Raw genomic sequence first — 27,215 nt, 5'->3', positions numbered from 1 at the left:
CTCCTGGCTTTGGCCTGGCCCAGCCCTTGTCATTGCAGCCATTTGGGGAATGAACCAGCAGGTGGAAGATGTCTCTCTTTCTTTGTAACTGTGCCTTTATTTTATTTTTTAAAGATTTTATTTATTTATTTGAGAGATAGAGTCACAGACAGTGAGAGGGAGAGACAGAGAGAAAGGTCTTCCTTTCGCTGGTTCACTCCCCAGACGGCAGCAACGGCCAGAGCTGCACCGATCCAAAGCCAAGAGCCAGGCGCTTCTTCCTGGTCTCCCACGTGGGTGCAGGGACCCAAGTACTTGGGCCATCTTCTACTGCTTTCCCAGGCCATAGCAGAGAGCTGGATTGGAAGAGGAGCAGTCAGGACTAGAACTGGCACCCATATGGGATGCTGGTGCTTCAGGCAGAGGATTAACCCACTGTGCCATGGTGCTGACCCCTGTAACTGTGCCTTTAAAATAAATCAAAATAAACCTTTAAAAAAATTATAAACCCACAAATTCAAAGAGGCTGATGAAGCAGAAACATGAAGAAACCTATACCAAAGCACACCACCATCTAATTAAAATAGTGAAAAAGATAAAAATATTAAAGCAAATAAAATCTTAAAGAAGAAAACACTTTACACACAGAGGAACAAAGACAGGAATGACATCAGACTTTTCATCAGAAACTATATGCTAGAAGATAGTGTGGCAGTATCTTTAAAGTACTAAAAAGGAAAAATTGTTAACCAGATTTCCTTACTCAGCAAAAATATCTTTCAAAAATGAAGGCCAAGGCCAGTACGGCTCACTAGGCTAATTCTCCACCTGCGGTGCAGGCACTCCGGGTTCTAGTCCCAGTTGGGGTGCCAGTTCTATCCTGGTTGCTCCTCTTCCAGTCCAGCTCTCTGCTGGGGCCCGGGAAGGCAGTGGAGGATGGCCCAAGTGCTTGGGCCCTGCACCTGCATGGGAGACCAGGAGGAAACACCTGGCTCCTGGCTTCGGATCGGCGCAGCGCCGGCCGTAGCGGCCATTTGGGGGGTGAACCAACAGAAGGAAGACCTTTGACTCTGTCTCTCTCTCTAACTCTGCCTGTCAAAAAAAATTTTATTTTATTTTATTTTATTTTATTTTTGATTTTTTGACAGGCAGAGTGGACAGTGAGAGAGACAGGGAGAAAGGTCTTCCTTTTGCCGTTGGTTCACCCTCCAATGGCCGCCACGGCCGGCGCGCTGCAGCCAGCGCACTGCACTGATCCGATGGCAGGAGCCAGGTACTTATCCTGGTCTCCCATGGGGTGCAGGGCCCAAGTACTTGGGCCATCCTCCACTGCACTCCCTGGCCACAGCAGAGAGCTGGCCTGGAAGAGGGGCAACCGGACAGAATCCGGCGCCCCGACCGGGACTAGAACCTGGTGTGCCGGCGCCGCAAGCAGAGGATTAGCCTAGTGAGCCGCGCCGCCGGCTTGTCAAAAAAATTTTAAAAAAATGAAGGCCAAATAAAGATGTTCTGAGATTGACAAAAGTTGAATGAAGTCAACACCTACAAACATATACAAGGATAAATGTTAAAGTCTTCCCAGCCAAGGAAAATGATGCCATATGGAAGACTGGATCTACATAAAGGAATAAAGAGAACACTGGAGATGGTAACTATATGGGTACATATAAAGAGCTTTTTCTTATTATTTAAATCTCTTTAAAAGAGCACACTAAGGGACCATTGACTAAAAAATAGCCAGAGCTCACTGCATCCTAAAGGAAATTATTGCATGTTGCCCTTCCTAAATTCTGATGAGGTAACTGTGAGAAGCAAACTCCAGGGAAGCTATTAGTGAGCATTTGCTGTGATGTGGGAATGCGGATTCTACTTACGGAAGGAAATAATACAGGTGTGTTTAATATAAAATACAACCGCAGCTGAGGTCGTGGCTCGGCTGGACCGCACTCAGGCTCGAATACAAGGCCTGTGCAGAGCAAGGCCTATTTCCGGATCAGTGTCCCGTGACGCTGAAGCGCCCCTCCAGTGGACAGAGATCCCAACGCCCTGCAGGGGAACGTCACTGGGAGCTGGGCCATAGCTCCACTGGCTTCCCTGGCTCTGTAACTGAGAGAAGTGGCATGTGTTCCCTTTGTTTCTGGATTCTTCCCTACCGCTGTTGCACCTTTTTCTGCTGTTTGTTCACTCAGTGATCAGCACTGTCTTTCTCATCATGAAAACCACTTGCCTGTGACAGCCTCATTCCCCTGCCCCAGCTTTCCTCTCCCTTCTCCGATAACTCTTCAAGTCTATGACTCTTCCTGCTGTCTAGTGAGAGTGCGTTCCCTATCTGTGCCCCTCAGCCTCCTTCTTCAATACTCTCTCCCTCTGAGACTGCACACTCTCCAATTGCTACTCTCACCTGGACTGGTGATGACTCCCAGGTCTCTCCTCAGCCCAGGGCTACCTCGGCTCTGACACCCGGGTCCCCCATCGGCTTCCCCTCCACACCCACCCCTCTCCCTGACTGCTCACCTACACTGTAGCCCCAACTGTCAGCTTCGCTATCTTCCCCCCCAATTTGATTGTAAGCAACAGCGATGTCTTCTTCATACCTGCCTCCTGCCCAGTCAAGGACCCAGCACACATTTTGAAAAACTAAATCTCGCCAGGGAATTCGGCTCTAAAATCAGCACGTAAGACATGCCAAGTATAGACTGTGAATAACCATAATTACTCTCGAACAAGCCCTTCTGTCACCCATGAAATACACATGGCTTTGAAAACAGAAATGGGAACAGCAAACGTACTTTCCGCACCTCGCACTCCAGCCCCCTCTGGATGCCCTCATTCTCTCTGTCACTCCCTCTCCACTCGTGCTTTTTTCTTACTCCACACACTGCCGGAATTTCCACAAGTGAAACACATAAGTCATAACTTCATTGTACCGATTTGATGAATGAACCCTTTTATCTTTCATTAAATTGGTTCTTCCTCTTAACTTCACCTTTTTGGCAACAGTAGCACCTCACAAAGCTGAGCTGAACAATCTTTCACTCCACCCTTTCTTTCCAGTTTCCAGGTTCAGGTTCATTTTTCCCTCTTTTGCACAATGTCCCTTCATCTCCATCCTATTGTCACTTACATAATCCAGGCCCTGATTCCCTCTCATTCTGACTCCTAGGACAGCCTCCTAACTGGTCTCACTGGTCTCTATCCAATTCTTGTTTCCCACTGCCATTCAATTAACATTTTCTAAAACACTAATTGAGTTCTATCACTCCCCCATTCAAAAGCCATTAATGACTCCCCATTGGCTAACAGAGTCCAGGCCCTGCACAATCTTGTCACAAGCTGTCACCAGGCCTACTTCCCACTCTTTCCAGACAGGAACACTATACTCTTTGCCTATACTCTATTTTTTTTAACCTATGTCACTTACCTCCACCTCAAACATCTCCACTTACCAAAACCTAACTCAGCTTCAAATGATGACATCCAGGGCCAGCACTGTGGTACAGTGGGTTAAGCCACTGCCAAGATGCCAGCATTCCATAATGGGTACCAGTTCAAGTCCCAGCTGCTCCACTTCTAATCCAGCTTCCTGCTAATGCACCTGGAAAAGCAGAGGAAGATGGCTCAAGTCCTTGGGCTCCTGCGCCCATGTGGAAGAACTGGAAGAAGCTCCTGGCTCCCAGCTTCAGCCTGGCCCAGCCTGGGCCATTGTGGCCATCTAGGGAGTGAACCAGCAGATGGAAGACCTGTCTCTCTCTCCCTCCCTCTCTCTGTCTATGTCTCTCTGTAATTCTGACTTTCAAATAAATAAATCTCTCTTTTTAAAGATTGTACTTATTTATTTGAGAGATAGAGTTACAGACAGTGAGAGGGAGAGACAGAGAGAAAGGTCTTCCATTCGTTGGTTCACTCCTCAGGTGGCCCCAACAGTCGGAGCTATGCCAATCCAAAGCCAGGAGCCAGGCACTTCTTCCCTGTTTCCCACGTGGGTGCAGGAGCCCAAGAACTTGGGCCATATTCTACTGCTTTCCCAGGCCATAGCAGAGAGCTGGATTGGAAGAGGTGTAGCTAGGACTCGAACCGGTGTCCATATGGGATGCTGGTGCCACAGGTGGAGGATTAACCTACTGTGCCATGGCACCGGTCCCCCAAATAAATAAATCTTTAGAAAAAAATGGTGACATCCAAAGTGACTTCTCCTTCTCATCACACTAGTCCTTTCATTGTGCCACTGATCTCACATTGCTATAGTTAAAGTACCCTAAAGAAAGGAGAGATCTTATGTATTTTTCATTCATTCAATATATTCTATCGAGCATTTATAATGTGCCAGGCAAAGGCAGGACTCTGCTTCTCATAGAACTCAGTCTGGCAGTGGAGGGTAACAGATAAGCAATGAAACCGCTTAGAGGCTATGCAAGGGAAAATGAAACAGGAAAACCTCATCTTCACATGATCAAAATAAAACACTTAGTTCCAAAATAAGTAACATGTAAGCTGAGACTGAAAGAATGATTAGAAAGTAGGCAGAAGGGGGTAGGAAAGAATGTTCCAGGTTGAAGGAAAAGTACCCCCCCCAAAAAATCTGAATGTAAGACAGGACATGACTCATTAGAAGAACCAAACCAAAAATCATCCTGACTGGAGACATACAAGATGGGAGCAGGCTGGAAGGGAAGAGGCAGCACTAGAGTTGGGGAGACACACGGGCCCCAGCCAGATCCATGGCCCTGCTTTGTGAGGTTTTGTGACCCTTGTGACAGAGTTTGGGTTTGATCCCGAGGGCAAAGGTTAGTTTTCAGGAAGGTATATCTTGGCCATATTTGCATGTTGGAAAGACAGGCAAAAGGATGGTGGTGGCGCAGAACAGTGCCTGGACAAGGGTGACAGTAGGATGAGAAAGTGAAGAGATTTGGATGCCACAACTAATATGATTTGTGATGAGCTAAACTCAAAGAAACCATGAGAAAACTCAAAGAAACCATGAGAAGAAAACGTCATAGATGATCCCATAGTCTTTTTTTTTTTTTTTTTTTTTTTTTTTTTTTTTTTTTGACAGGCAGAGTGGACAGTGAGAGAGAAAGACAGAGAGAAAGGTCTTCCTTTGACGTTGGTTCACCCTCCAATGGCCGCCACGGCCAGCACGCTGCGGCCGGCGCACCGCGCCTATCCGAAGGCAGGAGCCAGGTGCTTCTCCTGGTCTCCCATGGGGTGCAGGGCCCAAGCACTTGGGCCATCCTCCACTGCATTCCCTGGCCACAGCAGAGAGCTGGCCTGGAAGAGGGGCAACCGGACAGAATCCAGTGCCCCGACCGGGACTAGAACCCGGTGTGCCGGGGCCGCAAGGCGGAGGATTAGCCTACTAAGCCGCGGCACCGGCCTAGATGTTCAATAAATATGTGTGCAGTGATTGAATTAAAAACAATAAATGAATGATGGGCCGTGAAGAAAGCCTAAAGAACTTTTGGGGATCTCTCCCAAAGCACAGCTATCCTTACAAACAATATAGACCCAAGAAAAAAATAAGGAATTACGAATTTACACTCTCCCTGTCATTTTTTTTATTGAAGAGAGAATGCACTCATCAGTTGTTCACTCCCCCAAATGCTTGCAATGTCTGAAACTAGGTCAGGCCAAAGTTGGGAGCCAGGAAGTCAATTCAGATCTCCCACATGCTGCTAAGGAGGAATTCAATCAGCTGAGCTATCACTACTGCATTAGCAGGAAGCCGGAGTCAGGAGCCAGAGTCAGCTACCAAACCCTGACACTTCGATATGGAACACAGGTGGCATGTTTTTTAAAGATTTATTTATTTATTTATTTGAAAGTCAAAGTTACACAGAGAAAAGGAGAGGCAGAGAGAGAGCAAGAGGTCTTCCATCCATCGGTTCACTCCCCAGTTGGCTGCAATGGCCAGAGCTGCGCCAATCCGAAGCCAGGAGCCAAGAGCCAGGAGCTTCTTCCGGATCTCCCATGCAGGTACAGGGGCCGAAGGCCTTGGGCCATCTTCTACTACTATCCCAGGCCATGGAAGAGAGCTGGATTGGAAGTGGAGCAGCTGGGACTTGAACCGGTGCCCATATGGGATGCCGGCACTGCAGGGATGGCTTTACCCACTATGCCACAGCGCCAGCCCCAACACAGGTGTCTTAACCTCTAGGTTAAATGTGCATTCTCCAGCCCCCTGCCCCCCTTCATTTTTTTTTAAGATTTATTTATTTACTTGAAAGGTGGAGTTAGAGAGGGAGAGGCAGAGGCAAAGAGAAAAGTCCTCTATCCACTGGCTCACTCCCCAAATGACCTCAACTTTCAGGACTGGGCCAAGCTGAAGCCAGGAGCTAAGTGCTTCTTTTGGGTTCTCCTGCGTGGGTGCTGGGGCTCAAACACTTGGGCCATCCTCTACTGCCTTCCCAGGTGCACCAGCAAGGAGCTGGATTTGAAGTGGAACAGCCAGGACTCGATCCGGTGCCCAGATGGGATGCTTAACTCCCTATGTTCCAGTGCCCCCCCACCCCCCAGCCCCGACTCTTTTTTTATTATTATTATTATTTTATTTTTTTTGACAGGCAGAGTTAGACAGTGAGAGAGAGAGACACAGAGAGAAAGGTCTTTCTTCCATTGGTTCACACCCCAAATGGCCACCACAGCCAGAGCTACACCGATCTGAAGCCAGGAGCCAGGTGCTTCCTCCTGGTCTCTCATGCGGGTGCAGGGCCCAAGTACTTGGGCCATCTTCCACTGCCCTCCCGGGCCATAGCAGAGAGCTGGACTGGAAGAGGAGCGACCGGGACTAGAACCCGGCACCCATATGGGATGTCGGTGCCGCAGGCGGAGGATTAACCAAGTGAGCCACGGCACTGGCCCCAGACTCTATTTTTAAACAGGTGAAATTTGCTCAAGATAAACTTAGGGACACAAAGCAAGGTAAGTGTCTCAGATCACTTTTGGTATTTCTTCTTTCCAAAATATTGCCTCCCTAAGTCTCTGCCCAACCAATCATCTGTCAAGAACATTAATAAGGGGCCAGCAATGTGGCACAGTGGGTTAAAGCCCTGGCCTGAAGCGCCCGCATCCCATATGGGTGCCGGTTCTAGTCCCAGCTGCTGCTCCTCCGATCCAGCCCTCTGCTACGGCCTGGGAAAGCAGTGGAGGATGGCCCAAGTCCTTGTGCCCCAGCACCTACGTGGGAGACCTGGAAGAAGCTCCTGGCTCCTGGCTTCGGATTGGTGCAGCTCTGGCCGTTGTGGCCATCTGGCCGTTGCAGCCGTTGTGAACCAGCAGATGGAAGACCTCTCTCTCTGTCTCTACCTCTCTCTGTGACTGTCTTTCAAATAAATAAATCATTAAAAAAAAAAAAAAACATTAATAGCTCTCAACCATTACCCCCATTCTAGGTCCCTGGGCATGTTCCAGAATTTGCCACATTCCAGAAATAGATTTTTCATTGACAATCTGAATTGTTCAGAGTTAAATTCATTCATTTGTCAAGTAGTTTTTGAATGCCTCCTACACACCAGAGTTATAACCTGGGGTTGTAACCTTAGCAACAATAGACACAGCGCCCTCCTTTAAGAAACTGTCCATCCCCTGAGGCACTGACATTGGATCACAAACATAAATGTGAATGTGTTTCTTTCTCTTCATTTAACTCACAACAAAATCTCTTTGGCAGCATAGACACTGGTCTTAAAAATAACCAGAGGCCTCCAGTCTTCGAAAAGGTGTAAAGACAGGGTGTGATTTTTGCAATATAATATCACCACCTAGTGGTCCCAAAAAACTTTACCAATTAATCCAGGAGTACTTTCCTGCATTCCTGGGAATGAATGACTCTCCACTTTCTGCAGAACTTTCCCTTTCTCTATAAGACAATCTAGAGGTTGATTCTATTACACATAATAGGTATGCAATAAATATTTGTTAAATAAATGCAAAAAAAAAGGACAAATAGGGGCAAAAAGAGGACAAATTAGTGGCACAGTAGGTTAATCCTCTGCCTGCGGGCGCCGGCATCCCATATGGGCGCCGGTTCAAGTCCCGACTGCTCTTCTTCCCATCCAGCTCTCTGCTGTGGCCTGGGAAAGCAGCAGAAGATGGCCCAAGTCCTTGGGCCCCTGCACCCACATGGAAGACTGGGAGGAGCCTGGCTCCTGGCTTCAGCTGGCACAGCTCCAGCCTGTTGTGGCCATTTGGGGAGTGAAACAGCACTCTGTCTCTCCCTCTCACTGTCTGTAACTCTACTGCTCAAATAAAAATAAATAAAATTTTAAAATAAAAAAAGAGAAGGACAAATTAGTTCCCTATCCTGGTACTTTATGGCAACTGAAAGAAAATTGAGAAATTCTTTCCCAGATTATCCTGGACTCCAAAGAACCTCTAATCATTTCTAACTAAAGGTCAGAGTATTTCTGTCCTTAATTCAGCAAGCAATTCCTTCAGGTGCATTTGGATAAGCTGATTTTTTATGAGTCAGCTGTGTCACAGATGAAACCCTGACCCTTTCCCACCAAGCCCAGGGAGCTTTCTACCAGAGGTCTTCCAAAAAAGCTATGGACAGTAGAGAATATAAAAAAAAAAAAAAAAAAAAAAAAAAAACCAAAAACCTGAGAATGGATTTCAAAATGTTTGCACCAAAATAAACTTCTCATTCCTTTTTCCATGAACTTTTTAAAGTACCTTCATACAATTCAAAACCTTGAAAAACAAAGTCTGTAACCCCAGAGATTGAGATGAATACCAAACTAGGACAGCTGGCTCTGAAAGAGGAGAGTGGGCCTAGAAAATGATCTCTTTGATCCTGCTTCTACACACAAGTCAGACTGGGCCGAGTGTCACTGGAAATGTGCTCAGAAAGCCACGGCGACTCACATCAAGAGGCCTATCTTAGCAAGGATCACAAAGCAAAAAGAAAAGAAGAGAAACTAAGGACTGCTTTCTTGGGGATAGAAGTCTCCTAAGAATGTTCCAACATATTTCTTAAGCCTTCACATCAGCTTCAATACATGAAGTGCAGCTCCAAGCAATGCTGGCTATCTCCAGCTGCCCTAAGACCCAGATGGCGGAGAAATGGTAATTAGCAACAGTTACCTGGTTCCTTCTCTCTCAGAACACCGGGAAGTGCAGTGGAGGGTTCGTGAGGACTCTACCCCAACAGTCAATTATTTTCCATATGGCCTCATCCTTCAAATAAGGGTGTCCCAGTCTCAGCTGTGCGCTAAAGAAAGCGAGTGAGAGACATTGTGATACAGTGGATGAGGCGAGGACCGAGATTCTGAGTCCAGCCCCCTTCCCTCGCAGGCCTTTGGCAAATGACTTAACCATTCTAGCAGGACCACTTGGTGGGGTTGTGAAGGTTGGGGACCATCTCTAGGGGTGCTGCTCATATTGTACTCATCAGAGATGTGTACATTCATTGAGATCATTTTTCAACAGATAGTAGTAAAGTGTCAACAGGTAGTAAAGTGTCTTAAGGAGTGCTTTTTTCCTAATTCACTCCAAGGCCCCAAAGAGACTACCATTGGCCCTGTATTCTAAACCTAATCTCTATGTGTATTAAAGAGGCAATACACTTGTATCTATAGAGCTGGCCAGAGAATCAACCAAAATAGTGGATATAAAGCACTTTGAGAACTAACATGGTATAAGATTATATTTCTCAGTTTTTTGTGATTATCCAACTTTGGAGAATTGCTGTGACACAGGCATAGTGTCATCTGGCAAATGCGGGGCTAGGAGATCCACATCCAAGCTCAGCTCCAACACTCCCCAGCTCATAACCTGTCAAGCCTCGTTAGCTCCGCTAACCTTACCTTTAAGAGGCAGCTGCAGGGCCTTTGAGTTCAGTAGTTAAGATGCTGGTTGGGACCATACTGGAGTGCTTGGGTTTGACTCCTAGTTCCGGTTCCAATGTCAGCCTTTTGCTAATGTACACCCTGGGAGGCAGCGGGATGGCTCAAGTTCTCGGGTTCCTACCATTGACACAGGAGACTCTGATTGAGTTCCTGGCTCCTGCCTTCAGCTCGGCCCAGCCCCAGCAGTTGTGGGCACTTGGGGAATGAACCAGCAGATGGAAGATCCTTCTCTCTCTCTCTCTCTCTCTCTCTGCCTTTCAAATAAAATAAAAATAAACTTTAAAAAATGTAACATAGCTGCAAAATAATAATCTAAGTTTTAGGGTTAAATTCTTCTCCCTCAAAAATTTCTCCCAGACAATGTTCCATGCAGGCCCAATCCTAATTTTTGCAGGACTCAGGAAAAGAATACAAAAGCAGGTCTACTAACCACATTTGAAAACTCAAGCTAATAAATTGTTAAAGAAAACATCTTCTTTCTCCTGCTTTGACCAGTGTGACTACATGACCTGGAAGGTCAGGTTCAGGTTCATTTAGAACTCATATTCCTGAGGTTTCAATCCTGACATCCTAGTCCATGTCCCACCCTTCTCATTCCCAGTTTCTGCCCTTATTGGGCAGACGAAGCTCTGGGCATATTCCTAAGACACCCCTCCTTATCCCCAGCATTGTGCATACTGGTGGGGTAGTCCGCCCTTGGGAGGATGGACTAAAGAAAGAGACCTGTCCACAGAAATAAGTGTGAAGCCATTTGGACAGCAAATTCCCGGGTTCCAGGCACTAAGAGCCAAGACTAGAAGAAATGCAGATTCCAAAGAGGCATAAGTCCTGTTGTTCCTGTAGATTTCTTTCCATGAACAGCAGCATGGCCAGCAGTGGGCCAGAGTAGAACTTTCCAAAGCAGGGGCCCGAAGCCAAGGGCCCTTCTTGATCAGATCCAAGATACTAGGTACATATGTGTTTCATGTTTTATTCCCTTTATTTTACATAACTTTGAAATTGTACTGTATTAAAATATTTTTAAAGACTAAAATATAAGAGAAAAAAAATCCTTAAAAAACCTGAGTTCTAAGTCCTTTGAGACTGTCGCTCCCCCTCTTCATGGAGGAATGACACTAAGCTCTGCCTAGGCTTCATATCCGAGTCACGGCACCATTATGTCGCTCCCCGTCTTTGTGGAGGAACGACACAGGACCCTGCGCTGTTCTTTCGTCTGCTCGGCCCTCCCCGGGTTTGCTGTTGGTTCTTCCCGGGTTGGCTACCGTCCCTTCCACCTCCGTGGAAGGGCGGTTCCCCCTGCCACCTTCCCCACTTCCGCGGGGGAGCGGCACACCGCCGGCCGGCTCTCTCGGGGGCTGCACAGGTGTTCCTCAGGTAGATGTTCCCCTTAGATGTTCCTGGTGCATGCCGTCTCTCTCCTCCTTTATAGTCCTCCTCCGCCAATCCTAACTCGGCTGCCCACATGCCGAGTACGCTGCTCTCCTCCAATCAGGAGCAGGTCCTGCAGCTTGTCAAGTTGGTGAGAGGCAGCTGTGTAGAAGCTGTTGCCTCCTCTCCCAGCGCCATATTGTGGGAGAGCAGATGCATAGAATAAGTCTTAATTCCAGTAACTCAGTCCAGTCCGGGCTGCTCCCCACAGAGACTACAGAATTCTGAAGCTTGATGAGCATCAAACTGAAACTTCTGCAGACTCGGCCCCTTAGAAACTAGAGCTTTGAATTCCTCTTGGTTAGTATGAGTCCAGTAAACATGGATTGGGGCAGTATTTGATAAAGCTTCGGATCCCACCTCTAAAAGAAACCAATTCCAAGAAGGAGAAGAAAATCTAGGAATGGCAGGAGGGTTCCCATAGGCAAAATGCAGCTCCTCTAACTGGAAACCTCTCTCCCCTCCTCCCAGAGACAAGAGAATAAGTCTTTTGATAGAAAAGTAGTTGCATTTATTCACTAAAATTATTCGGACTCTCATGAAAGAGAAATAATCTAAGTTTAAAATGGGTGGGGCTTTTCTCCCTCATTTATTTTAGAGGCGAGAAGTGAATGACAGCAACAGAATGGCGCTGGTGAGGGCTCCAGAGGACGGAAGTGCCCTCTCCCTTCTTCCCTCAGAGGGAAGGCCGCGATCCGTGGGCTGCCAGCCATTCTGCTCTGGATAAGGCTTCCTCAGTCTCGTCCGCAGCCCAGGCCTCCAGAGACTCCTCACTCTGTGCCCCAGAGGCTTGGTTCTCCTGCTCCTCGTCATCAGTGGCCTGAATAATCCTCAGGAGTTTGAGCTCAGGGTTCCAGCTTACTCCGGTCACGCTTCCTGCAAGCCTCTTGGAGGTCTCTCGCCTGGCAACCTCAACTTCCAGTACAGCCTCCGCTGCAGTGCTATTGTTCTCATAAGCAGGTTCCATCTCAGACAATTCAGGACCTAAAAGGAGACCCAACCGTTAATCGCACCTGTAGCCTTCTCCCAAGTAACTGTGGCAGGCGGAGGGTGGAAAAAAGAAAGACTGAGGAGCCTGCATCACCTCCTCGAAGGAGGAGGACTCCGCCCTCCACCGAGGTAAACCGTCCACATTAACACAGAAGCTGCCATCCCTCTACTCAGTCTCACAGCCTGTCTTCCACACTGGAGAAAAACCCACAGAGCTCTCAGAGTGGTCCATCTTTGTTCTCTCTGAGGAATTCTGTGATTCACTGAGGGAAGTATAAGGAAATATGAGTCAAGGCTTCAGAAACTAAAAGGATTTTCCTAAAAGATGCTGTTCTTGGAGAAATTCACATCAAAGACAGAACAAAGACTCCCCTCCCAGGCCTAAAGAGAGCCATGCATCACATATTCTTTGCCCTCCGGGATGTCCAGATGAAGCCAGAACCCACTTCTCTCCATTCCCTCAGTCACCTAAAGGCAGACCACCTCCAAAGACGGCTGCCAACAACTACCCATAGGCCTGTAGGTACACAAGTTCCTCCCATCAAGAGATGGAATTTGGTTCTTCTATTCTGAATCTTGGCTTGACATGTGACTTCTTTGACCAATAAAATATGGGAAAAGTGACACTGTTTTACCACCAGGCCCATCACTTATGAAGGTATTTTCATGAGACCGCTATACTATCAAGTACTAAACAAGACACACGGAGAGGCCTCATTGAAGAATCCAGGCAATGCGGCCAACTGTCCCAGACAAGCTACACTGAGTGCTCTTAAGCAAGGCCAGAATAATTGCCTAGCCGATCGCAGATCACTAGAAATAACACATCTCCACGGCTTAAGCTTTGGGGGGATTTGCTCACTGTAATAGACAACCGCACTGGGCAGAGGCCCTGGTACACTCACCAGACTACTTCTGTCTCCATCTGCTACTGCTGCTGCTTCATGTTACTTGCCAGACCTGGCAGAGTTCTCTGAACTCACGACCACAGAGCCAACTCAATTCTCATCTTATTGGTACTTCTGTATCATCGTTGAGTTTCTAGTTGACCTACAAGTGACTCTAGTAGCTTACAAGTGAATCCCCACCCTACATAAGGCAAAACATTGGGAACATGTAAAAGAGAGTAAGGGGCCCAGCACCATGGCATAGCAGGTAAAGCTGCCACCTGCAGCGCCGGCATCCCATATGGGCACCAGTTCTAGTCCCGGCTGCTCCACTTCTGATCCAGCTCTCTGCTGTGGCCTAGGAAAGCAGTAGAAAATGGCCCAAGGCCTTGGGCCCCTGCACACATGTGGGAGACCCTGAGGAAGTTCCTGGCTCCTGACTTCAGATGGGCACAGCTCCGGCCATTGCAGACAATTGGGGAGTGAACCAGAGGATGGAAGACCTCTCTCTCTCTCTCTCTCTCTCTCTCTCTCTACCTCTCTGCCTCTGCTTCTCTGTAACTCTGACTTTCAAATAAATAAATAAATCTTAAAAGAAAAAAAAGCAAGGGCCTTCTCTTAAAAAAAAAAAACAGACCTTTGTAATTCTCTTTACCTAGGACTGTGACCACATCTACTATAGAATCAGAGATTAAAGCAAAATATCTGTGTAAAAAGAGAAGGGCTGGCGCTGTGACGACACAGGTTAAAGCACCATCTACAGCACTGGCATCCCATATGGGTTCTGTTTCAAGTCTTAGCTGCTCAACCTCCAACCCAGCTCCCTGCTAATGCACCTGGGAAAGCAGCAGAGGATAGTGTTTGAGTCCCTGCACCCACGTGGGAGACCCAAAAGAGGCTGCTGGCTCCTGGCTTCCACCTGGCCCAGTCTCGGCCGTTGTGGCCATTTTAGAAGTGAACCAGCAGGTAGAAGGTATCTCTCTCTCCCCTCCTCTCTGTAATTCTGACTTTCAAATAAATAAATAAATAAATCTTTTTAAAGAATCAGAATTCCTCCAGGAAACCTAAGGGGCAGATACCTACACATTAAAGCAGCAAGAGAAACCCCAACTCTACCTTTTCAGTTTATGAACATTCCTCTTACCAGATGTGACTCACCTTCTTCCTGCAGCATCCCATCGGATTCTGAAAACCAAAACAAAGTTCTAGTTTCATGTTTCTTTTGCATGATCTGTTTCACCAACTAGTCCCTAAATGTGCTCACTCTTTCCTCAATCTCCATTTGAACAAGCAGCCTCCAACCTGGCACCAGGAGTATTATGCCAAAAGACAACACTGCCGTTGGCTCCCACAAGCGGAGGTTCTCACCTTCGCTGCACACCGGAAGCACTGGGGAGCTCTACAATCACTGAGGACTGCTTCCTAGCACCAGAAATTCTGATTTCATAGGCGTGGGGTGCAACCTGAAGGCTTACAAGCATCCACCTAATTCTTTGGCCTGATCTACCTACCCTGCTTCCTTAATGCCCAGCTCTGCAGCCACACTGAACTTACCAGGAGCAGCAGTGCTCCTGAAAGATATCTTTGCACAGGCTATTCCAGCTCCCAGAAATGCTATTCTGTATCACAGAAACCTCCCACCTCCCACACATATTCAACATTCAGTACAAAGATGCCAGCATTGTGGCACAGAAGGCTAAACTGGATTGATGGATCTCTCTCTCTCTCTTTCTCTCTCACCCTCTCTGTAACTCTGACTTTCAAATAAATAAATAAGTCTTTTTTCAAAAGGGGAAGTTCGAGAGCCATGATAAATTCACACAGCGAAGCCCAGGAGTCCAACAGAGACTGAGCAGGTCCACACTGAGGGAGCCAAAAAAAAAAAAAAAAAAAAAAAAAAAAAAAAAAAAAGGGAAGTGGAGGAGCTGCAGCAGAGGCGCGGTGGAGATGCCAAACAGGGAGATGCGCACCACCCTCCACAGTGAACCAGGTGAGAAACCATGAGTCCACGGAGTTGCAGATAGCAGCAGCCAAGAGAGCCTGGCTACTGGGTTTGAAGTTCCAAGTAGGAAGAAAGAGAAAGTATAGAACAAACGGAGAGTTCGGGGACAACCCCGTTCATCTATGTCTCCCTCCTTCCCCCAACCGGACCTGCAGCTGGCTGGGAGAAGCCATATTGATTGTTCACATTTTCAAATGTAAGCAAGGGACTACCGCATATGCCTCCCATGCACACACCCATCAACTACAGGGGCCACCTCACAACACCCCCCACTGGGAATGAGGATCACAACATTTCAGAGTAATTTCCTCCCTCCCACGCAAGCTATACAAGGAGAAGTCCCAAATATAAAAAACTCAAGTTCGTTTCATGCACCAGTGAGAAGCAAGTCTGGCCCCCCCAGTAGGCGGGGCTTAGTGCAGCAGACCTCTTGTTTGTTTGTTTGTTTGACAGGCAGAGTGGACAGTGAGAGAGAGACGGAGAGAAAGGTCTTCCTTTGCCATTGGTTCACCCTCCAATGGCTGCCGCGGCCGGCGCACTGCGGCCGGCGCACCGCGCTGATCCGATGGCAGGAGCCAGGTGCTTTTCCTGGTCTCCCATGGGGCGCAGGGCCCAAGCACCTGGGCCATCCTCCACTGTACTCCCTGGCCACAGCAGAGAGCTGGCCTGGAAGAGGGGCAACTGGGACAGAATCTGGCACCCCAACCGGGACTAGAACCCGGTGTGCTGGCGCCGCTAGGCGGAGGATTAGCCTAGTGATCCACGGCGCCGGCCGCACCAGACCTCTTGTACCTGCCCCCATGATGATCTAGAAGTGAGCAGGACTCCAGGAGATGAAGCTGCGTGCTTCCACTTGCATCACACAGACACACAGCAGTTCATAATAGAAGGAAATCTCACCACAAGCACAAAGACAAATTAAAGAGAAAAGAAACCAAAAATGCCAAAAAACAAAGGAAAAACCCAAATAAGAATAAAGAAGACACTATGAGTGTCCCAAAGGAACACTACAACTCTTCAATAATAGAAACTGCAGAAAAAGATATCAAGGATATGCCAGAAAACTAATTCAGAAAATTAATCGTCAGATTACTTAGAAGCAATCAGAAACAAATCCATGATCTAAATGAAAAGCACTCCCAAGAAATTGAGATATTAAAGAGAAGTCAGAATGAAATACTAGAAATGTTTCTCATAGTATCCATTTCACTTCAACAGGTTTCCTTTTAGGTGCTCAGTTGTCACCAATCAGGGAGAACATATGATATTTGTCCCTTTGGGACTGGCTTATTTCGAGGAACAGCTTACTATTTTCTTTCTTTTAGTATTTTTTTGTTCTACTTGGTACCATTGGTTGAACTCTTTGATTAACACACAATTATTCTTGGGCATTTAAAATTAACTGAGGGGTTAGCCCTGTTAAATATAAGAGTGGGAATGAGGGAGGGAGGAGATAAATAGTTTGGCACATGCTTGCTTGGACTTACCCCTGATGGTAGACTGGAAACGTGCCAGGGAATTCTAATTCAATCCCATCAAGGTGGCACGTACCAATGCCATCTTACTTGTTAAAGTGATCAGTTTAAGTTCATAGTTGATCAAAAAGATAGGATTAAGTGTCAAAAGTATTACATAAATAAGACCAGTGTCTGCAAATAATAATTGATAGAATCAAAAATGAGAGAATGATCCTACATGGGAGGCGATATACACAGCAGACTCATAGAATGGCAAATGCTCTGAGCAGCACTCTGGCCTCAGATTCAGTCCTTAATGCATTCGGATCTGGCTAGAAAGCCCATGAGAGTTTCGCAGGCATGGAAAGCCAAGACACTCTGGCAAAAAAATGACCTGGATGGGGGATCTCTGTGAGTGAGATCCCAGTGGAAAGAAAGGGCCATCAAAGAAGGAGATACCTTTCTCTGGAGGAGAGAATTTTCACTTTGCCTATGGCCTTGTCTAAATAAGATCAGAGTTTGTGAACTCAGGAGGCTTCCATAGCCTTGGCAGCTCATGACAAGAGCCTCGGTGATTACTGACATCATAAATAAGAGTGTCAATTGTTAAATCAACAATGGGAGTCTCTGTGCACCTACTCCCCATGTAGGATCTTTGTCCTTAATGTATTATACTATGTGAATTAACGGTGAAAGTACTACTCAAATAGTACTCTGTGCTTCGTGTGTCTGTGTGGGTGCTGTCTGCTGAAATCGTTAATTAGTAATACATTAAGTTGATCTTCTGTACATAAAGATGATTGAAAATGAATCTTGATGAAGGATGGGATGGGAGAGAGAGTGGGAGATGGGATGGTTGTGGGTAGGAGGAAGTTATGGGGGGAAAAGTTGCTGTGATTCAAAAGTTGCACTTTGGAAATTTATATTTATTAAATAAAAGTTGAAAAAAAAGAAATACTAGAAATGAAGAATTCAGTAGATCAAATATAAAATGCAGTGGAAAGCTTTGACAATAGAATAGGTGAGACAGAAAAAAGAAAATCAAAACTCGAAGACAAATTTTTGGAAATACAGTCAGACCAAACAAAAGAAGAAATTAGAAAATTAAAATCACAGTTGGAGATCTACAAGATTCTATCAAATGACCCAATATATGGGTCCTAGGAATTCCAGAAGGCATGGAAAGAGAGAAAGGATTAGAAGGCCTTCTTAATGAAATAATAACAGAGAACTTTCCCACTATGGAGAAAGAAAGAGACTCAAGTACAGGAAGTACACAGAACTCCCAATAGACATGACCAGAAAAGAACTTCACCATGATACATGGTGTCGCTCCCCCTCTTCGTGGAGGAACGACACAGGACCCTGCGCTGTTCTTTCGTCTGCTCGGCCTTCCCCGGGTTTGCTGCTGGTTCTTCCCGGGTTGGCTACTATCCCTTCCACCTCTGTGGAAGGGCAGTTCCCCCTGGCCACATTCCCCACTTCCGCAGGGGAGCGGCACACCGCCGGCCGGCTTTCTCGGGGGCTGCACGGGTTCCCTTAGATGTTCCCCATAGATGTTCCTGGTGCATGCCGTCTCTCTCCTCCTTTATAGTCCTCCTCCGCCAATCCTAACTCGGCTGCCCACACGCCGAGTACGCTGCTCTCCTCCAATCAATAGCAAGTCCTACAGTTTATTAGTTGAACTGGAGGCAGCTGTGCGGAAGCTGTTTACTTCTCTCCCAGCGCCATATTGTGGGAGAGCAGATGCATAGAATAAGTCTTAATTCCAGTAACTCAGTCTAGTCCGGTCCGGATTGCTCCCCACAGATCCCCCTTTCTTTTTATTTTTTGGCGTTGATACGCGCCTGTCTTCGGTGCCCCGTGGCACACACTCTGCTCTACTTGCTAGAGTTGCCACAGGCTCTTACAAGTCCTATCAGGCAAACCGAATCCGGGTCCTCTCTTCGCCATGTTGTGAGGAGGTTTTTAGGCGCTGATGCGTGCCTGTGTTCGGTGCCCTGCAGCGCATGCTCTACTCTGCTAGAACTGCCTGCAGGTGCTTACAAAACCTATCAGGCAAACCGAATCCAAGCCTTCTCATTGCCTTATTGTGGGGGAGACTTATTAGTGTTGGTTCGTGCCTATCTTCGGTGACCTGCAGCTCATACTCTGGTCGAGCTGCTTGCTGGCGCTTACCGCCTTAATCAGGCAGACCGAATCCAAGCCTCCTAATTGTTGCATTGTGGGGAAGCCTTACTGATGTTAATTCGTGCCTGTCTTCGGTGACCTGCGGCGCACAAGCTGCTAGCCGCCCAGGTGCTCATCGCCTCACTAATTGGGCAGACCGAATCCAAGCTCTCACATTGCAGTGTTGTAGGGAGGCCTTTTTATTTCTCTATTTCTCTATCTCCGGGCATTCCTATTTCTCCCATTTTACTTCTATCTTCCAGCATTCCTATTTTTCTCACTTTACTTCTAAACTTCTGTATCTCTTATCCCTGCAGCTTCCCGGCGCCTCGCCCCGCCGGCGGGTTCCCGGCTCTGCGCGCACGCTCCGCGGTCTCCACGCACTTCGCGCCTGCACCACGGCCTCGCGCCAGCGTTCCCTATCTATTCACGCCCCGTGCTCTCTCTGCACGCGGCGGCTTCCGCGAATGTTTCCGCCACCACCGGCATTCAGTCCAAGTTCCCCGGACTAACCTGGCGAATTTCAACCTGGCGGCCCACGTCTCTGCCTCTGGTTCCAGATCTTCGCCTCTTGCTCCCCGGGGTGACTTGAAGAATTCCAAGGTGGCTTATATCTCCGCCTCGGCCTGCACTCGCGGCTTCATCCTCCCTAACATTTTTCTCTACCCGGTATGTTTCCTTAAGTTTTCTTCCAACAATATTCCTCTCATTTCTCCTGGCTACTCCCCACAGTCCGTATCGGAGTCCAAGCCTCCTCCAGGTTTCACTTTCGCTTTTAATCTCCTAGCTTCCCCGACATAGTCCGCATCCGAGTCTATGAAAGCTTTCACTTTCGCTTTCAATCCTAACTTCTTTCCCACAGTCCGTATCCGAGTCTATGCCTAGGCTTTCAATAGCTTCTTCCGGCACCTTTCTTGTCCGGCTTTCCCCTAGGCTCTTCGCTAGTCTCTCTCTCCGGTATTTTCCTGCTTCTTCCCATTTCTTCCCTCCTAAGTTTCCTATCCGTCCTAGGTTTCCTATCCGAGTCACGGCACCATTATGTCGCTCCCCCTCTTCGTGGAGGAACGACACAGGACCCTGCGCTGTTCTTTCGTCTGCTCGGCCTTCCCCGGGTTTGCTGCTGGTTCTTCCCGGGTTGGCTACTATCCCTTCCACCTCCGTGGAAGGGCAGTTCCCCCTGGCCACATTCCCCACTTCCGCAGGGGAGCGGCACACCGCCGGCCGGCTTTCTCGGGGGCTGCACGGGTTCCCTTAGATGTTCCCCATAGATGTTCCTGGTGCATGCCGTCTCTCTCCTCCTTTATAGTCCTCCTCCGCCAATCCTAACTCGGCTGCCCACATGCCGAGTACGCTGCTCTCCTCCAATCAATAGCAAGTCCTACAGTTTATTAGTTGAACTGGAGGCAGCTGTGCGGAAGCTGTTTACTTCTCTCCCAGCGCCATATTGTGGGAGAGCAGATGCATAGAATAAGTCTTAATTCCAGTAACTCAGTCTAGTCCGGTCCGGATTGCTCCCCACACATGGCAGAAAAACTCTCCTCAGTAAAACATAAAGAAAAGATGTTAAAATGTGCAGGAGGGGCCGGCGCTGTGGTACAGTGGGTTAACACCCTGGCCTAAAGCTCCAGCATCCCATATGAGCACCGGTTCTAGTCCCGGCTACTCCTCTTCCAATCCAGCTCTCTGCTGTGGCCTGGGAAAGCAGTAGAAGATGGTCCAAGACCTTGGGCCCCTGCACCCACGTGGGAGACCTGGAAGAAGCTCCTGGCTCCTGGCTTCAGATTAGCACAGCTCTGACCGGTGCGGTCATCTGGGGAGTGAACCATCAGACAGAAGACCTCTCTCTCTCTCTCTGCCTCTCCTCTCTCTGTGTAACTCTGACTTTCAAATAAATAAATAAATCTTTTAAAAATAAATAAAAAATAAAATGTGCAGGAGAGAAAGGACAAATCACATTTAAAGGAAACCCAAGTAGAATCACTCTGAACTTCTCATCCCAAACCCTACAGGGAAGGAGACAATGTCAAAACATATCCCAGTCCTAAGAGAAAAAAACTGTCAACAAAGAATACTGTACACTGCAAAACTCTCATTTATGAATGAAGAAGAAATAAGGATCTTTCACAGCAAGCAAAAATTGAAAGAATTTGCAACTACTCACCCAGCCTTACAAAAGATGTTCAAGGATGTGCTACACACAGAAACAGGAACATCACTACAAAAGTAGATGAACACAGAAAATCATCCAGCAAAAGTACAAATGAAATCCAAAATACATAAACAGGACTATTTACGGAAACATGACAGGGAAAAGTTGATATTTAACAATAGTCACACTGAATGTAAATAGTCTCAATTCCCCACTTAAAAGACACAGGCTGGCTGAATGGATTAAAAAAGAAAACCCATCTATTTGCTGCCTACAAGTAACACATCTTACCAACAAAGATGCATGCAGACTGAAAATGAAAGGATGGAAAAAGATTATCTATGGTAACAGAAACCAAAAAAGAGCTGGTGTGGCCATCCTAATATCAGACAAAATATACTTTAACACAAAAACTATTAAAAGAGATAAAGAAGGACACTACATAATGACCAAAGGATAAATTCAACAGGAAGATGTGACTATTATAATTGTATATGCACCTAATTACAGGGCACCTGGCTATTTAAAAGAAGTGTTAAGGGTTTAAAGGGAGATATAGACTCAAATACAATAGTAATAGGGGCCTTCAATACCTCACTTTTCAGCAATGGACAGATCAATCAGACCAAAAATCAATAAGTAAACAACAGAGTTAATCAACACCACAGACCAAACAGACCTAGCAGATATCTACAGAGCCTTCCATCCTACAACCACAGAGTACCCATTTTTCTCTCCAGTGCATGAAACTTTCTCTAGGATTGACCACATGCTAGGCCATAAAGCAAGTCTCAGAAAATTCAAAAAAATTGAAATCATACCATGCATTTTCTTGGACCACAATGCAGTGAAACTGGGTATCAATAACTCAAGAATCTCTACAAACACATGGAGAATGAACAACATGTTTCTGAATGAACAGTGAGTCAAAGAAGAAATCAAAAGATTTGTGGAAACAAATGAAGACAACAATACAACTTACCAAAATTTGTGGGATACAGCAAAAGCAGTGTTAAGAGGAAAATTTACAGCAATTGGTGCCAACATCAATAAATTGGAAAGACACCAAATAAATGAACTATCAAGGATCTAGAAAAACAACAGCAAACCAAATTCAAAACTAGTAGAAGAAAAGAAATAATCAAAATTAGAGAAGAAATCAACAAAATTTGAAACCAAAATAATATAAAAGATCAGCAAAATGAAGAGCTGATTTTTTGAAAAAATAAACAAAACTGCCACACCATCAGCCCAACTAATCAAAAAAAAGGAGAAGACCCAAATCAATAAAATTAGAGATGAAAAAGGAAATATAACAACAGACACCACAGAAATTAAAAGAATCATCAGAAACTACTACAAAGAACTGTATGCCAACAAACTGGGAAACCTAGAAGAAACTGTTGGATTCCTAAGAACATACAATCTACCTAAACTGAGCCATGAAGACACAGAAAACCTAAACAGACGCATAACCAAGACAGAAATTGAATCAGTAATAAAGACCCTCCCAACAAAGAAAAGCCCAGGACCAGATGGTTTCACTGCTGAATTCTACCAGACATTTAAAGAAGAACTAACTCTAATTCTTCTCAAGTTATTCAAAACAATTGAAAGGGAGAGAATCCTCCCAAATTTTCTATGAAGCCAATATCACCTTAATTCCTAAACCTGGAAAAGATGCAACAGAGAAAGAGAACTACAGACCAATTTCCCTAATGAACATAGATGCAAAAATCCCCAACAAAATTCTGGCCAATCAAATCTAACAACACATCAGAAAGATCATTCACCCAGACGAAGTGGGATTTATCCCATGTATGCAGGGATGGTTCAACATACAGAAATCAATGTAATACATCACATTGGCAAACTGAAGAACAAAAACCATATGATTATCTCAATAGATGCAGAGAAAGCATTTGACAAAATACAATACCCTTTCATTATTAAAACTCTAAGCAAATTGAGTTTAGAAGGAATATTCCTCCACACAATCTAGGCAACTTATGACAAACCCATAGCCAGCGTCCTATTGACTGGGGGAAAGTTGGAAGCATTCCCACTGAGATCTAGAACAAGACAAGGATGCACACTCTCACCATTGCTATTCAATAAAGTCCTGGAAGTTTTAGCCCCAAGGGATTCAAATCAGTAAAGATTAAGTCAAACTATCCATCTTTGCAGATGATATGATTCTATATATAGGGGATGCAAAAGACTCCCCTAAGAGACTACTGGAACTCATAAAAGAGTTTGGTAAAATAGCAGAATATAAAATCAACACACAAAAAACAATACCTTTGGATACACATATAATGCTACAGGTGAGAAAGAACTTCTAAGATCATTCCAATTCACAACAGCTACAAAAAAATAAAAAACCTTGGAAAAAATTTAACCAAGGACATCAAAGATCTCTATGAGGAGAATTACAAAACATTAAAAAGAAATAGAAGACATAAAAAAGTAAAAACTTCCATGTTCATGGATTAGAAGAATCAATATCACCAAATGCCCATTTTTCTGAAAGTAATTTACAGATTCAATGCAATACCAATCAAAATACCAAAGACATTCTTCTCAGATCTAGAAAAAATGATGCTGAAATTCTTTGGAAACACAGGAGACCTCAATAGCTAAAGCAATCTTATACAACAAAAACAAAGCCAGAGGCATCACAATACCAGATTTCAAGACATATTACAAGGCAGTTATAATCAAAATAGCCCGGTATTGGCACAAAAACAGATGGATAGACCAATGCAACAAAATAAAAATGTCAAAAATCAATCCAAACATCTATAACCAATTTATATTTGACCAAGGAGATAAAACCATTCCCTGGAGCAAGAACAGTCTCTTCAACAAATGGTGCTGGAAAAACTGGATTTTCACATGCAGAAACGTGAAGCAGGACCCCTAACTTAGACCTTACACAAAAATCCATTCAAAATGGATGAAGACTTCAATCTATGACCCAATACCATTAAACTATTAGAGAGCATTGGGGAAACCCTGCAAGACATTGGCACAAGTAAAGAGTTCCTAGAAAAGACCCCAGAGACACAGACAATAAAAGCCAAAATCAACAAACAATATTACATCAAATTGAAAAGCTTCTGTACTGCAAAAGAAAACAGTCAGAAATGTGAAGAGGCAGCTGACAAAATGGGGGAAATTATTTGCAAACCATGCAACTGATAAAGGATTAATAACCAGAATATATGAAGTGATCAAAAAACTCAACAATAACAAAAAAAAAAAAAAAAAAAAAAAACAACCCAGTCAGGAAATAGGCAAAGGGCTTAAACAGACATTTTTCAAAAGAAGAAATCCAAAAGGCCAACAGACACATGAAAAAATGCTCAGGGTCACTTGCCATCATGGAAATGCAAATCAAAGCCACGATGAGGCATCACCTCACCCCAGTTAGAATGGCTTTCATACAGAAATCAACAAACAACAAATGCTGGCGAGGATGTGGGGAAAAGGTACCCTAATCCATTGTTGGTGGGAATGCAAACTGGTAAAAACACCATGGAAGATAGCTTGGAGATACCTCAGAAATCTGAATATAGTCCTACCATACAACCCAGCCATTCCACTCCTCAGAATTTACTCAAGGGAAATGAAATCAGCAAATAAAAGAGCTATCTACATCTCCATGTTTATTGCAGCTCAATTCACAATAGCTAATACATGGAATCAACCTAAATGTCCATCAACCAAAGACTAGATAAAGAAATTATGGGATATGTACTCTATGGAATACTACACAGTTGTAAAAAAAATGAAATTTGGTCATTTAAAAAAAAAACTGATGAATGTGTAAAACATACTTAGTGAAATAAGCCAGTCTGAAAGGGAAAAATACCATATATCCTCCCTGATCTGTGATAACTAACAGAGCACCTAAAAGGAAACCTGTAGAAGTGAAACTGACACTATGAGAAGCAATGACTTGAACAGCCCTTGTCTTGACTGTCAAGGAACAGTTTGTTAATTTATTTTATTTTTTAATTATTTTTATTTATTTATTATTTAATATCATTGGTTTAACTCTTTACTTAACATAAAATTAATCATAGGTGTATAAAGTCAATTGAAAATAGATCCCAGTAAAAAAAATAAGAGTGGGAATAAGAGAGGGAGGAGCTATATAGTTTGGCACACATTCCCATGGACTTACCCCTAAGGGTAAAGCTAAAAACTTGCCATGCAAATCCAAATTCCATTAAGCTGGGTGGTACTAATGCCATCTTACATGTTAAAGTGATCATATTAAGTAAGAAATTGATCATACAGATAGGATTAACTGTCAAAGGGATCACATAAATAAGACCAAATGTTTGGTAATAAAAATAGAATTTAAAAGGAGAGAATGTTTCAACATGGGAAGCAGTCCACACAGCAGACTCATAGAATGCCCTAAACAGCACTCTGACCTCAGAAGCAGCCCTTAAGGCACTCTGGACTGGCTGATAAGCCCATGACAGCATTTCAAGCATGGAAAGCCAAGACACAGCAGCACACACACACACACACACACACACACACAAAAGAAAAAGTCCTACATGAAGGATCTCTGTGAGATCCCAGTGGAAAGGGGCCATCAAAGAAGGATGTACTTTTCTCTGAAGGGAGGAGAGAATTTCCACTTTGCTTATGGCCTTGTCTACATACTGATGGAGTCTGTATGTGGACTCAAAAGGCTTCCATAGCCTTGGCAGCTCATGGCAAGAGCCTTGGGTGAACACTGATGTCATAAATAAGAGTGTTAATTGTTAAATTAACAACAGAGTCACTGTGCACTTATTCCCCATGCAGGACCTCTGTCCTTAATGAGTTGTACTATGAGAATTAACTGCAAACAGTACTTTATGCATTGTGGGGGAGGGTACAAACTGTTGAAATATTTACTAAGTATAGAGCTGGTCTTCTGTATATAAAGTTAATTAAAAACAAATCTTAATGAAGAATGGGATGGGAGAGGGAGTAGGAAGTGGGACGGGAGTGGGGGTGGGAGGGTCGGTATGAGGGGAAGAACCACTATATTCCTAAAGTTGTACCTATGAAATTTGTAATCATTAAATAAAAGCTTTTAAAAAAAAAGAAGGTTAAACTGCCATCTACAGTGCTGGCATCCCGTACGTGCACCGGTTTGAGTCCTGCCTGCTCCACTTCCAATCCAGCTCCCTGCTAATACACTTGGGAAAACAGTACAGGATAGCCCAAGTGCTTGAGTGCCTGCAACCACATGGGAGACCTGGAAGAAGCTCCTGGCTCCTGGCTTTGGCCTGTCCCAGCCGCAGCTATGGTGGCCATTGGGGAATGCATCAGAGCATGGAAGTTCTCTCTCTGTCTCTCCTTCTCTCTCCCTCTGTATCTCTTTCAAATAAAATATCTTTTAAAAAAAAGTTTCAGTACAAGAATCATCTCTTCTATCAGACCTTTCTCAACTCAGTGAGGACAGGCCACTGCCCTAAGGAAATAACTCAAGGAGCTCCCCAGTCACCCAAGCAAAACGGCTCCTACTGGAGGTATCAAGAAGGGGTATAAAAGGCACTGGAATGGCATTCGGGGGAGCAGCAGTGATCACCTGGAGGGGCTGCCACTCCTGGACACGTCTCCTCCCACCGTGGGCCACAGCCCTGATCCTGGCTCCTCCCTTGGGAAGGTCGGGGATCTCCCGACGTCCTCAGGTTGGAGGGCATCGTTGGTTTCAGAGCTCAGCAGGAGGGGCAGCTAAGTAAGGCGCAGCGTCCTTCTCAGGAACAGCTCACCTGAGCCCTCCCAAAGCCCCAGAAGCAGAGGGGCAACGCTGATGATTACCCAGCTGCCCTCACGTTAAAGCCAGCAGTGTCAGTCTGAGGAGAGTGGAATAATCTCACAAGGTTTCAGAGGATCTTTCTTCCTCTCTGTATTCTCCCTCCCTCCCATCCTGTGCTCAAGCTGTCAGATGTTAGAGGGTCAAGGTCAGTGTATCTGTCAGCGCAGAAACAAGAAGGGATCCAGAAAAGCGAGACAGTCATTCTCACCTCTGGCACAAACACGAAAGAGAAAGGCCTGCCTGCCATGAGGTGGCTGCCTGCTTCCTCACGGGGCTGGACAGCGTGCTGACACCACCCTGGACAGCATGCTGACACCACCCGAGGCTCCAGTGACTCCCTCGTCATGGTGGGGAAGCAGCAGGGCCCGGGGACTCTGCTTTCTTAGGAGTCTTCTGAGGCCCTAGCGAGGTGCCCCTGCTCTTTCCTCCCTCCTTGGCCAGTGGATCCTCATGGGAATCTCTTCAGGAACCTGGAC

General features: G+C 45.6%; 2 protein-coding genes across 9 annotated transcripts in view; both read right to left on the bottom strand.

The window, feature by feature from the left end:
• Positions 1-9,187, bottom strand: part of RGS3 (regulator of G protein signaling 3) — a 149,190-nt gene extending 140,003 nt beyond the window's left edge. For all 3 annotated transcript variants that reach the window (XM_051842799.2, XM_070066347.1, XM_008273409.4), the window contains exon 1: positions 9,061-9,187. The gene's annotated coding sequence lies outside the window, so the exon portion shown is untranslated. The remainder of the gene's footprint in view (positions 1-9,060) is intronic.
• Positions 9,188-11,740: 2,553 nt separating this feature from the next.
• C1H9orf43 (chromosome 1 C9orf43 homolog) overlaps positions 11,741-27,215 on the bottom strand; it is a 33,756-nt gene continuing 18,281 nt past the window's right edge. For 5 of the 6 annotated variants that reach the window (XM_008273415.4, XM_051842864.2, XM_008273416.4 and 2 more), the window contains 2 exons: positions 14,288-14,314; positions 11,741-12,236 (listed from right to left, as the gene is read on the bottom strand). In XM_008273415.4, coding sequence (XP_008271637.2) covers positions 11,929-12,236; positions 14,288-14,314 — 335 coding nt within the window. In that variant the 3' untranslated portion in view covers positions 11,741-11,928. The remainder of the gene's footprint in view (positions 12,237-14,287; positions 14,315-27,215) is intronic. The other variant, XM_017350075.3, reaches the window with a different exon arrangement.

Source organism: Oryctolagus cuniculus, chromosome 1 (assembly GCF_964237555.1).
Source record: "Oryctolagus cuniculus chromosome 1, mOryCun1.1, whole genome shotgun sequence".
Taxonomy (NCBI): Eukaryota; Metazoa; Chordata; class Mammalia; order Lagomorpha; family Leporidae; genus Oryctolagus; species Oryctolagus cuniculus.
This window is presented reverse-complemented; position numbering and strand designations above follow the sequence as displayed.